The sequence below is a fragment of the Zalophus californianus genome, chromosome 5, assembly GCF_009762305.2.
Source record: "Zalophus californianus isolate mZalCal1 chromosome 5, mZalCal1.pri.v2, whole genome shotgun sequence".
Classification (NCBI taxonomy): domain Eukaryota; kingdom Metazoa; phylum Chordata; class Mammalia; order Carnivora; family Otariidae; genus Zalophus; species Zalophus californianus.
This window is the reverse complement of record NC_045599.1, coordinates 140,795,749-140,811,011: the sequence shown is the minus strand read 5'-3', so window position 1 is coordinate 140,811,011 and position 15,263 is coordinate 140,795,749. Positions and strand designations below refer to the sequence as shown.

The following is a 15,263-nucleotide window of genomic DNA, read 5'->3' as shown; positions in this document are numbered from 1 at the left end:
CTGCCTCACTGGGCAAACACGGGAGAGGGGAGGTCTCGGTGGACCCGACGGGCCAACAGCCAAGTCAACAGCCAGGCTGCCCGGCTTCAATACGTGACACAGAGGAACTGGGTAAACAACTTAAATAACTCGGCACTGTCCCCCCTCCTGTCATTGCTCTAACGGAGACAGCAGGAGGCCCCTTGCCTGTGTTCACCCAGGTCAAGCCACCTGGGAGCGCTACCCTGAGACTCCCCATAGCCTGGTCCCGACCTCCATCCTCCGTCCAGGTCTGTCGTAAGTAAAAGCAAACAAGGGCTACCCCGCCTGGTGACACATACAGGGGGAGGCCTCCCCTTACCACTTTATACTTTACAGCTTCTCCCCTCCGTGTGCTTCTTACCGTGCCACGTAGCCCAAGACGTGGGCCCGGATCACCATGGCCGCCCTCGTAACTTCCTCTTCCCGCTGCTTCTCCAGTTTCTGCTCCAGGGATTCTCGAAGGAAGACCTGGCCGAGGGAAAGGGACGCATCAGAAGCAAAGAACATGGCTGGTAAAAGGAGGTTCTCTCTGAGTCAGAGATATCTTTTGGAAGTCAGGCTTTCTTTCCTCTCTCTCCGTAAATTTGCTCCAAACACACAGCCATGTGTTCTAGAACAGTGCTTCTCCACCTCCCTGTGGCGAAGGGCTGCTTTGTTTTTTTTAACTTTCCATCTGTCATGTACTAAGACATTTGAAAAACAGAGCAAAAATATATTCCTAGAAAGAAAAAGCAAAGAAAATAAAAGTCCCCCCCACCGTTTTTTTTGGTTATTAGATCCAAGAGGCACAGAGGACTATGAAGTTGCCATCAAAGTTCACATTCACTTAAGTGGGACAAATAGTTCATGGACCAGCACCAGTCCCACATGAAGCGTAAGTCACAAGAAACACAGAGAGACGCTCTATGTTACAAAAGGAAAGAAGGAAAGGGAGGGAGGGGAAAAAAAAAACCCAAGAACTTTGCAAAATGTTACCTTACTAGCACACGGAAACTCTCTCTGCATGACTGTTAAGTGATTACGATCACGGTATCTTGGCTTCAAAAACTTTAATGCACATTTAAAAATTGACATTAAGACTAATTCTGAGGGCGCCTGGGTGGCTCAGTTGGTTAAGCATCTGCTTTTGGCTCAGGTCATGATCCCAGGGTTCTAGGATCGAGTCCCACAGTGGTCTCCCTGCTCAGCGCGGAGTCCGCTTCTCCCTCTCCCCCCCTGCCCCCCCCCCCGCTCATGCTCTAATAAATAAAATCTTAAAAAAAAAAATGTAATTCTGAAAACGGAGTTTGAAATTAGAATTGAACCATTTCCGCTCCATCTCCGTTTGACCCTCACAAGAATACTAGAATTGGGACAAAACAGATCATAGCTATTTGCTGGCCTATTGCTGGGAACAGGCACCTCAATCCTATGCTTATTAAATAAGGGGTATATCTGCTAACTGGCACTCTGTATCAGAATTCCCAGTATTTAAAAAGATGTGAAAACATTAAGACCCTCCCTTAATCAAGGTAGCTTTAAATTTTATAATTTCAGATTTACTGCCTGCATAAGAAATTCTGAACTATTTCCTAGAAGAACTAGTGCCAAATATTTTTTTGCTTTTCTATGAACGGTCAGCCTGGAAGCATTTTGGTGGTGGTGGGCGGGAGGCTAAATGACACTCTCTCTCACTCATGATGTTTTGATTTATGCTCCTGTGAGTCATTCTGGCCTATAATGATGCATTATGTTTTCTTAAAAGCACATTTTCCCAGACGCTCTGCTCTGCCTCTTCCAAGACATTTGGGCAAAAAAAGAAAAGCAAATAAAGAATCCTACCACCATGTGACTCACAGAAGCTTTACCTACTCCTGCTCCGGGTTCCCGAGCACTTGCAAAACTCTACCACAAATAATTCTCCTAGAAAAGTTTTCATACAACTCTCTTCCTATAATTGCAATTATATGCTCTACTGATGCATGAAGAGACTGCATCTTTGGCCAAAAAAAAAAAAAAAAAAAAAGTAAAGGACAGAAGCTACAAGTATAAAGCTTCTTTATTTGATAAAATGTTTTCAGAAATATGAATCTCTGAAGCAGTTTTCATCAAGACTAGACTTTCAAGAAGTATTTAAACTTCTTTGGGACTTTTTTCCAGCATTAAAGATCTTATTCTAATGCTGTTGCTCTGGGGAGTATTTAAAAGTACAGAAGTCAAATCTTGGTGAAGCATGATAGTGGCGGGGCTACAATGAAACAAAATGCCAGTTCTAATAAGCAATATATTTATTCCATGATCAAATAGAAAGCTTTACGAAGGGAAGAGTGTCTTTCACCTCCCTGAAAGTCTACAGAATGTCTTGGTTTGAATCAGAATCAGAGAAATACCTGCTTTAGTGTCAAGTTTCACGCCCATCCCAAAGAGCTCTCTGCTCCACCTAGCACGTTTACTTCCCCATCTTTCTCTAGATGCTCTTCCACTAACCCAAAGGGCAAACAAATAGAGCAGAACACTTTTGGAGGCCCGACTCAGCTTAAGAACATCCACCCTGAATTTATGCAAGGACACAGAAAGCCACGTCCGTTCTCCCAGCCCAGCAGCGGCCATACCCCCGTCCTCCTGGGACGCGGCCGAGATGGAGCCAGCGCGACCCAGCTTCTGTGGGTGGAAGTGCTGCCCTCAGCAGGTGCCACCAAGTGGCTCAGGAAAGGGCGGTGCCCACTCAAGGGACTGCCCTGCTGAACTCGACTCAACATACAGTACGAACAATTTCATCTGGCTTTTTTTCATCCTTACCCTAATAGTTCAAGAGCCCAAGGATTATTGTAGTAAAGCGTCTTTATAAAAAAATATCTCTTGCCGACTTTATTGCCATAGAACAGAGGGGAAGAAAGGTCTGGCAACAGAGTCTAGCTGGTCAGAAAAATGAAATGTGTCAGAGTCACAAGGCAGCGGGAAGAGACCAAACCAGGTCACCCTCAACTCAACCTCACAGCAGGGACACACAGGGGAATGTTCTGGATGGGCTGTTCACCGGAGGTTGAGGCAGGACCCTCACCTGATCGCCCAGCAGATATGAATTCTTGCCTCCCAAGTACTAAATGAGTTTTTACGTGAGCCAACTAATTTAGACCTGGTGCCGTGTTCAATTTGCCGACTACAACACTGTCCACGTTTCCCTCCGTCACGTGTGATGGGACTTTCTTTACCAGAAGATCCAGATGTTCATTAGATTTCAAGGCTTTACATACAAAGACCTTCTGGCAGCCACACTGACCAAAACACACACTGATGTCTAATCAAGTCAAACAGCGGTCAAGGCCAAAGCTATTTAGCGGACACGATTCAAATGCCCTGATGTTTACGTTTTCTTCCCAATGTTTCTGTGAACCATCGAGTTTCCACCCTACTTCCACCTCCAGCTGGTCACCAGTTAAAGTTTAACTCCTCTTTAAAGATGTCCTCATCCTGAAAGCTCCCCTGAGCATTTCAATCCACAGTGAGGTCTCTCCCGGAGAAGCGGTGTCTTTATTCCTAGAGGAGATGACGCTGTATGATTGATCGGTGGCACGTGGACGTCTTCTCTCCCAGGAACATAGTGACCTGAAGGGCAACGTCATTCTGTCTCTGTGCCCCCTGTGCTATCCCTGGTTCCAGGCCTTGCCTGGGCCTCATTTCCACAATGTAACTGTAGCTGTACGTGAAGTTGGACTGGTTCTTGAGAGCTCAGAGAAGAGACCTGTGTTGTCTGAGACATCACAATCTTTGCTGTTATTCCACCGTATAAGGCAGCGGGATAGGGGGAGGGTAGCCGTTGATAGAGAATGCAGTAGCTTTTTGATTAAAAAGTCAGAGCAGGTGATACTGTGTTGTCAAGAGCTCCATTTGAACCGTCTTTAGAAAGTTTCCCCTGGGGGACTACAGGTGATACCCTCGTTCCATCCCTTACGGTTTTCTAGCGCTTACCAGACACGGACTGAGCTCCTACTCTGTGCACTGTGTAGAAGCTGAACAATTAACTCTATGCTCCCTCCTGGGTGATTGTAGAGAAGTCACCAGGTAACACCAAGACGGCACGAGACCATGCTGAGTGTCACAACGGAACTGATGTAGATGGCAGAAGAGGAGGCCTGACTCAGTTTGGGGGTGTATTTTTCGTGCAGGGTGCAATGGAGAATGTCAAAAAGGATTCCTGTCCAAGTCCATGTCTCAGCCAAGACTGGAAGGATGAGTTAGATAAATAGGGGGTGGCAGTGGGGGCCAGAGGGAGGAGAATTCAAGACCTCTAAGTCTGTGAGGACACATCCTGAGGTGAACCCCCAGTGAGTTACACCCTGGTTTAATCCTGCAAGTGTGGGTGGAAACGGACTTCCTTCTAGCAAACGGAATGTGGAAGAGTGATGGGTTGTCACTTCTGTGAATACATGAATTATAAGGACTCCGGCTGAGCTCTCCTGCCAGCCTTGCAGAAGGGAGCTGCCATGTTGTGGGATGGATCACGTGGTAAGAAACTGCTGGGGCCTCCAGGAGCTCAGAGCGGTCCTGGGTGGCAGCCAGCAAGGAAACAGGGACCTCAGTCCTATAACTGCGAAGAACCAGATGCTGGCACCACATAAGCTTGGAAGAGGACCCCGAGCTCCAGAAGGGAATGCAGCCCCAGCTGACATTCTGACTGCAGCTTGGGCGACGCCGACAGAGGCCCTAGTTAAGCCATGCCTGGAGCCCTGACCCACAATACCGTGAGGGAATTAAAACATGTGCTGTTAAAGCAACTACGTTAGTGGTAGCTTGTTACATAGCAACAGATAACTAATCAATACCTCTGCATGCCATCACAACCCTGTTGGATGTTTGTATCCTAAATCCCTGCCAGGGTGAAATTGCTGAGGAGTAGAAGAGCATGGGCCGCCTGGGTGGTTCAGTCGGTTGAGCTTCTGACTCTTGATTTCAGCTCCGGTTGTGATCTCAGGGTCGTGTGATCAAGATCGAGCCCCAAGCTCAGTGCAGAATCTGCTTGAGATTCTCTCTCCATCTCTCTTTCTGCCCCTCCCCCCAACTCTCTTACTCTCTAAAATAAACAAATAAATCTTAAAAACAAAACTTAAGAGTGAAGAGTATGTCCCTTATACGCTTTCCCTTGCTGAGTGTCCCCACGTGGAATACCTCCATACTCGTCACTGATGTGATGATGGACAGAATGTTTGTGTCCTCTCCATCTCCCAGTGTGATGGGATTTGGACGAGGGACCTCTAGGAAGTAATTCGGTTTGGATGATGTCAGGAGGGGCGGGGGGAGGGCCATGATGGGATTAGTGCCCTCTAAGAAGAGGGAGAGAAGCCCGAGCTCACTCTCCACCGCCCGAGGACCCTGCTGCTCTCGGACTTCCAGCCTCCAGAACTGTGAGAAATAAATGTCTGTTCTTCAAGGCACCCAGTCGGTGGTATTTTGTTATAGCAGCCCAAATGAACTAAGACAGTCAACCATTCTCCTTTCTACTCACCCCCCCCCTTTTTTTTTTTTTTTTGAGAGCCCGTGAGAGATAACACCCCGGAGTGGGGAGGGGCAGCGAGAGAGGGAGAGAGAGTCTTAAGCAGACTCCACAATCAGGGCTGGGCCCAACACGGGGCTCGATCATGACCCTGAGATCATGACCTGAGTGGAAATCAAGAGTTGAATGCTCAACTGAGCCACCCAGGCGCCCCCTTTTCCTTTTAGAGAAATAAATTCTTTGGTTAAAAACAATGTAATATGAGTGGAAGCTTTAAGATATTTTTCGGATGCTGCACTGCTACTCAGAGGGCCAGGAGGATGAAGCATGAGGACCGCCTCTTACGTTCGAGTACATCCAAACACTCAACGGTCAAGCCCCCCCCGCAGCTGCCTGCATTTCTGTGCCGAGTCACATTTCTGTCTTTCCTGGGCGATGAGGCCCGGGAGCGGAGGGAAGAAACAAGAGTGAACAGCAAATGAGTATTTCAGCAGCTCCCTGCTACAAGCAGAAGAGGTCACACAACCAATTTTATGGCTAATTTTTGCTCTTGAGGCTAAACTGTCTGCCCCTCAGCTCCTGTCTGGAATAAAACAGATACAGGCCTCATCTCCACCACACCAGCATGTTCCCAAAATGACCTTCACTTGCTTTTCCAGACTGGATTTTGGTCAACCTACGAGATCCTGGACTACTGGCCGGTCTCTGGCACAACAGGTCCTGTGGGGAAGGGAGAGCATTCAGCATCCGGATTACGAACAGTTAGAAAGGTCTGGGCTCTCACCTCTCTGAAGCCAGAGGCTGCCCAGCACTTCACGGCACTGAACTGCTCATCAGCCCAAATGTGCTGACTGCCCGCAGGAACGCACGCACACGTATGCACACAGTCTGGGTCTGAGGTTTCAGAAAACAGAGCTCCTGACAAGTCAAGGACTTCAGATAAAATATTAACTGTCTGGAGGACAAAAGACTATGGTAGGCATGGCACCATATTGTCCAAGTTCAAAAATAATTTGTTAGCAACTGCACAGGATACCTGCCCTAACATCTCCCAGGAGTTCGATGGGATGAACGTTCTTTCTTTCTTTTTTTTTTTTCTTTTAAAGATTTTATTTATTTATTTGCGAGAAAGAGAGAACGAGTGGGTGAGGAGGGGCAGAGGGAGAGGGAGAAGCGGGGAGCCCGATGCGGGACTCGATCCCAGGACGCTGGGATCGTGACCTGAGCCGAAGGCAGACGCTTCACCGGCTGAGCCACCCAGGCGCCCCACAGGATGAAGGTTCTTTCTCTGTAACTTTACCTTGGTCTTGCCCAGCTGCCACTGGCTGTTGGAGGAGTCATAGAGCTGCAGCAGGGCCGTGCACTTCCCCCGGATGTCCTCGGGCACAGCCGCGTTCCGCATCAGCACTTTATACCTGCCGCATAAAGACGTCACCCGCGTCACCTTTTGCTATGAACCCTCTTTTTCCCAGTGCCTCCGAAAAGAAAGAGATCTATTCAGCCTGGCCTTGCCTTTTGTAGAAATCCTGAAAGGGTCTCCGGACTGCATACCCCGCCTTCCGGATCCTCACCGTCTCCAGCATCCCCGAGTATCGCAGCTGGTTTAGCACAACCGCCTGGTCAAACTGGTCTGGCATCTAGAACATGCGAAACGGTGAGAAGATAAAGTGAACGAGACAATCCCCTCATTCTCTCTGTCTCACACACACACGGAACCCAGACAAAAATACAGAAGAGAAAGCAAACCCCACCCCCAGGGACCCATCACTTGGCTTCAACAACCATCAACCTGTGAATCCAGCACCATCCAGGAGCCCTTACTCCCTGCCCTTAAATTTTTCTGAAGTCCCAGATGTCACATCACCTCATTCGTAAATACGATCAATACCATTTCTCAATATAACCACACCACCATTATCATGTCTTAAAAGATACCAATAAATCTCTGGTATTAATGTCCATGTTCAAATTTCTGACTGTTTTAATGATCATAAACATAACTACCATTTTAAATACTGTTTTTCAAAGAACCTAGAAAGTGTCATCCGATGTCACTTTATTTACTTTTTGAACTTCCATTTCAAGGAACTGAAAGGCATGTTTCTAGCCACAGAATAGAGTGCCCCAGTGAGGGATGGAGGGAGGGGTGGGTGCGGCTAGGGTGGGGGGTGGGGAATGGGGAGTGGGGAGAGAGAAAGCAGACCAGTGGAGAAAAGATAGAATTTTAGTTTTCTCAATATCTAGTCAAATCCTCCATGTATCGAGAGCTCTACAAGATGATCCCTAAGTAAATGAATCCAAACCAAAGACAGACAAAAAAAAAAAAAAAAAAAAAAAATAAACCCAAAACTTCATGTCCTGAAATGTATTCTCTTATCCACTCCATTACCAAACAAACTAGCATTGTTGACAGGACAATGGTCTTTCAGGGGAAAGCCCAAAAAGTAGGCCATTTCCCACTTGCAGCTTTTTGGGCAATGATTTGTTTTTCAATTCAAACAGCCATTCCCTTGAACTAATTTGTATTTTATCCTACACAACTGTAAATAAAATGACTGAAAAGGGGTGCGAGAGGATGGAAGTACACTGTTAAAAAGTGCAAGGAGAAAAAAAAAAAGAAAAAGAGTGGCTTAAATTTGCAGTCCTTATAAACGTGGTCATTAACACAAATTTAGGCTTAAAGCCATGTTCTCCCGCAGGCTTCCCAAACTAGCAAAGAATAAATTTGAAGAATGCTCTGTAAATCTCCCCTACAGCTTTTGATGGAATAGCCTGCTATTATCTACAGCAGGCTGACTTCTCTTATATTTAATTTAATTCCTTCTACAAACAATGTGGTCAACTTGTCTTTACTCAGCAGTATTCTACCCGAGTACAGCCAAAAAATTAGGGCAAACGTCCAAAAAACTGTGGCTCCCTGGTTTTTAGTCTTGATTAAATATCCCTGAAAAAGGAAGAAAAACATAAAAATATGAAAAGTCACCCTCAGTTACTCTTATGCCTTATCTTTGTGTTCTAAAAAAATGGAGAGAGGCAAGAGTTCTAGAGGTATTTGGTTAACATGCTTCCGTTATATTATCTGGGAATATAATCTGAGCCACAGCCATCCACAAAGACTAGCATAGAGCTAACGTAAAACAAACACAGAATAAAGCATCAGGCTTACCCAACTTTGTTAAATTCATAATCAGACACCTACTAATTTAGTATTCAATCACGGGATGCTCAGACTTTTCTCAATCTCTCCCCTTCCCGGACCCACTGTTTTTCCCTGCATCTTTTCTTCCAATCCCTTATTTAACAATGTCCCCACGATTCCTTCGTTTGGCACCAGTTCCTAGAATGTCCTAAAAAAATATTACAAAAGAATGCCCCCATCCAAAAAAGTTCAGCCACACTCACCATCTTCAGCCTCTCCGAGGAACATTCCACCTTCGGCTTGGCTCTCAGGCCAAAATTCATATGGAAAATGCCTGCCACACTGACCTTTCTGGCACAGCTAAAGACACTGAACAATAATGAACACCATTCCTGTGCTTTAAAAAGTGCTCGGTCGCCATGACAACCCCTTCCACTCTCGGGCTAATTAGTGTGGTGTGGCTGTAGGATTTCATACAGCCCAGGGAGGGAGGCAGGGAGGCAGGGGGCCACCAGGAGCCGCCGCTCTTTCCAGGCTCACGGTGCAATTGTGTAGTAATTTAACCAGGAAGGGGGATCTCTAGGCAGACTGTTGCCACGGGCAACCCACACAGCAATCAGATTGGGGCGGGGGGGGGGGGGGGGCGGGGGGGCAGCGCAGTAAGCCTGTATTTCCATCCGTGCTTCTCTTTTTAGTTTCAACTTCCTTCTCTGGTGAATTTAATGTTCAATGATGACCCAGCTGGGGGCGGGACACGTCACAACTTGAGGCATTTTCCTTCCCAAACTTCACCGGCGCACACTGGTCTTCACCAGGAACTAGTTTTCCAGAGCTGGAGTTTGCTCTGACAAGAGACCATCTGACATTTTGATGGCAGCAAAAAACATGGACTTTGGAAGTAACGGCTATAAACCAGGGCTTTAAATACCTACTATGTGCAAGGATTCATGGTTCATGCTCAAGGAAGACTAAAAAAAAGAGTGGGGCTAGATTTTTTTTTTCTTCCTTTAATCAACAACCCCCACCAGGGCACTGCATTTGTTACAACTGATGAATCATCACAGCCTAGAGTCCACAGTTTACAGGGCTCCGAGGTCTTGCGCATTCGAAGGGTTTTGATGGATAATGACACACATCGACCATTAGAGGATCATGCAGAGTAGTTTCACTGCCCTAAAATTCCTCTGGGCTCCGCCTACTCATTTCTACCTCCCCCAACCCCTGGCAAGCACTAATCTTTCCATGGTTTCCTTAATTGTTTTATTAACACTTAATTTTTTATTTATTTTTTAAAGATTTTTTAATTTATTTATTAGAGAGAGAACAAGAGCAGGGGGAAGGGTAGAGAGAGAAGCAGACTCCCCGCTGAGACATTTAATTTTTTAAAAAGCAGTTTAAGGTTCACAGCTACATTAAGAGGAAGGTGCAGAGATTTCCCTTAGGCCCCTGTCCAGCATGCGTAGCCTCACAGGGGCTGCATTCTGTCTCCTAGGACCCTTCAACTTAGAAGGGTGGCAGGTATACCAACCAATCCTCATTCCTTACGCAGCAGAAAGCCAAATATAAAACCGTATCAAACATTAAAATTACGCTCCTTAGGAATTCAGAAGAAAGCAAAGTATGAGGAGGTATGGGGGACACAATTTGAACCCAGGTCTGACCCAGAGTCTGGGCTCTAACAACTTCTATTCATTGCTGCAGGGGAAGGGGCGTATCACAGAGAACGCAGCACAAACAATAGCTAAGAGGCAGAACAAGAACCTGGGTGTCCAGTTGTTAGTGTGGGACAGAGAGGGGGGGTGCAGTGGACCTGGGCGGCTGTGCTTCCTGCATCCCAACTTTGATGGCAATTGTTTTCAAGATAAGGAGCCAACAGAGGCTTAGAGTAAGAGATGAATGCGGTCAGATCTGAGGTGTACAAGGATCACTTTGTTGGGAGCGTCAAAACTGGAAACAAGACCAGAAGAACGGCCAGGGATATTTTGATATCAGGCACATCACGAAATATCATGCAGCCATTAAAAACGAGACCAAGTGAAAGATGCACTAGTAGACTCTCAGGCCTTTGGTAAGCTGAGAAAAGATGCAGGAAAGTATGTATAACAATCTCATTTTTGTAAAACAATGACCTCACCAAAAAACCCCAAAGAACAAAAATACCCCCCAAAAGAACAACAACAAAAAATCAACCCTGCCCTATTTATTGTATGTGCGTGAATATACAGGCATGCATCGTCTTATCACGCTTCATAGATACTGTGCTTTACACAAACTGAAGGTTTGTGGCAAAGCTGTGTCAAGTCTGTCGGCACCATTTTCCCAACAGCATTTGCTCACTTTGTCTCTGTGTCACGTTTTGGTAATTCTTGCAAAATTTCCAACTTTTTCATTGTGATCAGTGATTATGACTTGCTGTAAGCTCAGATGGTGCTGAGCATTTTTAAATTAAGATACGCACACCTTTTTTAAGACATAATGCTACTGCATACTTACTAGACTCCAGAATAATATAAATATAATGTTATATGCACTGGGAAACTAAAACATTCATCTGGCTTGCTTTTTGTGATATTCACTTTATTGCAGTGGTCTGCAACCAAACCCACAGTATCTCTGAGGTATTTCTGTCTAAATCTAGATACGGATGTGCAGAGAAGCACAGGAAGACTCAGGTTTAGTCCTTATTGGGATTGGAGGCGCTGTTATGGACGGTGGGAAGAAAAGTCGCTAGGAAAAAAGGGAATGAAAAAGTTAGGCTGCACTGAACGAAGGAGATAATCACGTATATACAATATGACTATTTTTCTACATGGCTACATGTCTTTGAAAATGTTTAATAAATAACATTTTTTTACAAGGTAAAAAAAACCCAGATATCGAGTGGATTCTAGAGGTCCTGCATGGAATAGAGTGAAAAAGGGAAAGAGAAGCAAGAAGACCAAGTGTGAAGCTACTGGAAGAATACTTTAAAGTAGAAACAACCTAAATGTCCACCAACAGATGAATGCATGTGGGTGCCTGGCTGGTTCAGTTGGTAGAGCGTGCGACTCTTGATCTCGGGGTCATGAATTTGAGCCCCACATTGGGTGCAGATTACTTTAAAAAAATGAAAACAAAACAAAAACCCCATAGTTTATCTATTCACACAACGGAGTATTATTTGGTCCTAAAAAGGAATGAAGCACTAATACACACTATGTGAACCCTTAGAACATTTTACTAAGTGAAAGAAGCCCGTCACAAAAAAAATCACGTGCATATTATAGGATTCCATCCATATGAAATGTCCAGAAAGGGAACTCTGCAGACACAGAGTCGTGGCCGCCTAGGGCTGGTGGAAGCAGTGGGGGTAGGTATGTGTATGTGTGTGTGTGGGGGGGGAGGGGGGCAGGCCAACGGTAGGGGGTTTCTTTCTGAGCTGATGAAAAAGTTCTAAAACTGAGAGTGGTGATGGGTGCACTTTATGTGTGAACATACAAAAACCCGCCAAACTGTACAGTTCAAATGGGTCAATTGTATGGTATGTGAATTCTATCTAAATAAAGCCAGTTTTTTCAAGTATTTTAAAAGCCACACAAGACATGGAGGCATTTAAAATGGACAAGCAGTGGGGCGCCTGGGTGGCGCAGTCAGTTAAGCGTCCCACTCTTGGTTTCGGGTCAGGTCTGATCTCAGGGTCGTGGGATCCAGACCTGGGTCAGGCTCTGCGCTCAGCGCAGCGTCTGCTTGAGATTCTCTCTCCCTCTTGCCCCTCCTGCACGTGCTCGCTCTAAAATAAATACAGAAACCTTAAAAAATAAATAAAAAATTAAAAAATAAAATGGACAAGCAGCAATGGATGTGAGGGAAAGTCTTCATCCTGGAGACAGGATTGAATGTATTTGTTTCAGGTAATTCAATTCTAAGAAAAAAAAAATAATAATGAGGAAAACTATCTTCCCCTACCATCTTAAAAAGATTTCAGAATGCCTCGACAAAACAAATGACTGATAACAGAACATGCTAAGACCTCCCCCCAAAATCCAGTTATGAGCAAGCCCTACCTTCTGCAGCTTCAAATCTAAATAAAGGGCAAGAGAAGTGCTGATAAACAGGGACCCAGGACAGGGGAGACGCTTCACACTCAGAGACAGAAACAAACGCATTTATGTATTAATGAATCTGATTACCCGGAACATTACCTAGCCTTTCATAATTTCATAAATATTGCATAAAGATATTAAGAAGGGTGTCAGCGAACTTGGAAATAGCCACCTGTCTACAGTACGAGGACATTCAGTCTGTGCTTACTGAAGAAATAGAGCGAGTTCGTTATCGATGGACCCTCAAAGTTCTCGTGCTTCTCAGCATTTGAGGGAGATCTCAGAAACCAGGCAAGGAGCCCTGGGAACTCAGGAAGAGTGGGAATCTGGCTTGCCACGCAGAGGCCCACGGGGTTTGGTGGGCGGCCAGCCAGGACTTCAGGGAGAAGGGTGGGTGAGAAGGGCAGGTGATTCTATCTTGTAGATGAGGAAACTGGAAGTTCCTTCCATAGACTGAGCAACCTTCCAGGTTACAGCATGAAATGCCCGTTTCTGTTTGAACCCAACAAACAACTGGGTCCAAATCTGGCTCCAATCTGCTTAGAGTGCAATATGGGCAGCAAGCCGTGGGCCTGACAATACAGGTCCGCGGAGCAGAGAAAAACCAAACATGAGAGCTGAACATTTTACCGACAAGTGCCTTCCTTATTACTGCCCTTAGTAGCTTAATAGAAAAAAATTTTTAACTTTCTATCTTACAAGACTTAATCTCCTACCTCTTTGGTAGACTGTTTCTCAAAGTGAGTAGTATAACATTCTAAAATTAAAGGGTCCTATTTCTTCCTCATATTTTTAAATGGATCTTGACCTACTTTTCAATGTGAAATTCATTCACCTTTATTTACATACATATTAGGTCTGCAGCTGAGGGACTTATTTCATAGTCCATATTATGTTGGTTTAGTCCCTGGCATCCTAAGAAATCTAAAACAAGCTAATTATTTAGTAAAAGGAACCCTTACATGATTCTTTATTTTGGTAAGCAAATATTACGGAGTCGGGGAGAGGCGCTGCAACTACCATTAGAGAGGGGATTCAGTATCTTTGGTGTATTTGTATTTGCATTACCATTATCGGACATACCTTTACTCTACTCACCTTTAAACATAAACCTCACCTCTGATAACCCTTCTTCAACTACAGAAAATCAAAGATCCCAGAAAGGCTTATCCAAAGTCAATTATGTTACACTAATAAACTATCATTCCCAGCCCTGTAATGACTGAGAAAGTCTTACAATGGGACGCCTATCCTCACCTTACTAATTAACCCAAAAAATTAATTAAAAAAAAAAAAAGACGCAAGGTCTCTCAATCTTTATTTGCTGTGTTTGCTACATCAAACTCTCAAAAGCAGTTAATAAATATTGAACAGAGGTTTATCGCGCTTTGAAGAGTTTTCAAAAGCATGGTTACTAAAGTGGCAATATAATTTTCCTGACCTTGAACAGGCACTAAACAAAAGCCCATTAAACTAGCGACAAAAGTTCTTTGTACTTACATCAGTCATTTCACTCCCGGGTTGTTAAACACTTTACACAGTTGTTGCTGCTTGCTAATTCTCCATTTCGAGCAAAGAGGCAGAAACTCATTTCCCCTAAATAGGCAACCCCCTGCCCCCTTCCAGGTGAGGAACGGGAAGCAACATGGTTACATTGACTGGCAAAAGCTGTCATCAGTCCCGGAGGTCAGATTATAGAGCTGGAAATTTCTCCCTCACCAGGCACAGCCTTCACACGACACCCCTCCCAGCCAAGGGCGGTCACCAACCCTGAGGAGAAAATGCTCAACTATTACAGCTGGAAGCTGCTGTGTTCACCTCAGAGCCATGCACACCCCACCTACCCGACTGCTGGAACAGATCACACACACACACACACGCAGCATCTTTCTGAGGTGCTGCTTTAGTCATGCTATGCCCCTGCTCACAACTCCCAGCACACACCAAACCAAGACAAAGGCTTCAATCTCACGTCCCAGGCCCCGCACTATGGCTCCAGCCAGCCTTCCAGTCAACACACAGCTAAGTAAACCCTACATTTTATTCAAGTTCTAGAGAACCCTAGCTGTTTCTGGACTAAAGCCGTCACTTCCTGTCTTCCTCAGCTGGAGCTAGCCTCACCACCCGGATGTTCCTCCCGTTGTCTCTAACTGGTGAGTTTCATGGATCTTTTAGGGGTCCCTCAAACATACCCTCCTCAATACATAAACCTGTTCCTGAGGCATCTGACCGGTGCCATCTGTCACCTCCCCTTCACTTGGTAGCACACATGTACTTGCCTTCGGATGTGACCTTGACCATGCGTTTTCTCCTGGCATGTATATCCACATGTCCATTAGACATATCCATGTGAAGTCCCAGTAGATGATACACCCTCAGGGGAGGGTCTAAATTTTATGAATTTGTCACTAAATTGCCTACCACTGGCCCCGACACACCAGATACATACACTCTTATACTATGGTGTTACATAAAAAAAAAAAAAAAAAAAAAACAACACTGTGGTTCTGTTTACAGCCTTTTCCAGCGTACTTATTTGGCAAGGACTTAG

The 15,263-nt window shown here is 45.3% G+C and overlaps 1 protein-coding gene across 2 annotated transcripts in view; it reads right to left on the bottom strand.

Moving 5' to 3' along the window:
* MYO10 (myosin X) overlaps nt 1-15,263 on the bottom strand; it is a 207,941-nt gene that overhangs the window by 31,535 nt on the left and 161,143 nt on the right. For both annotated transcript variants that reach the window (XM_027604910.2, XM_027604909.2), the window contains 3 exons: nt 7,004-7,128; nt 6,792-6,906; nt 383-489 (listed from right to left, as the gene is read on the bottom strand). In XM_027604910.2, coding sequence (XP_027460711.1) covers nt 383-489; nt 6,792-6,906; nt 7,004-7,128 — 347 coding nt within the window. The remainder of the gene's footprint in view (nt 1-382; nt 490-6,791; nt 6,907-7,003; nt 7,129-15,263) is intronic.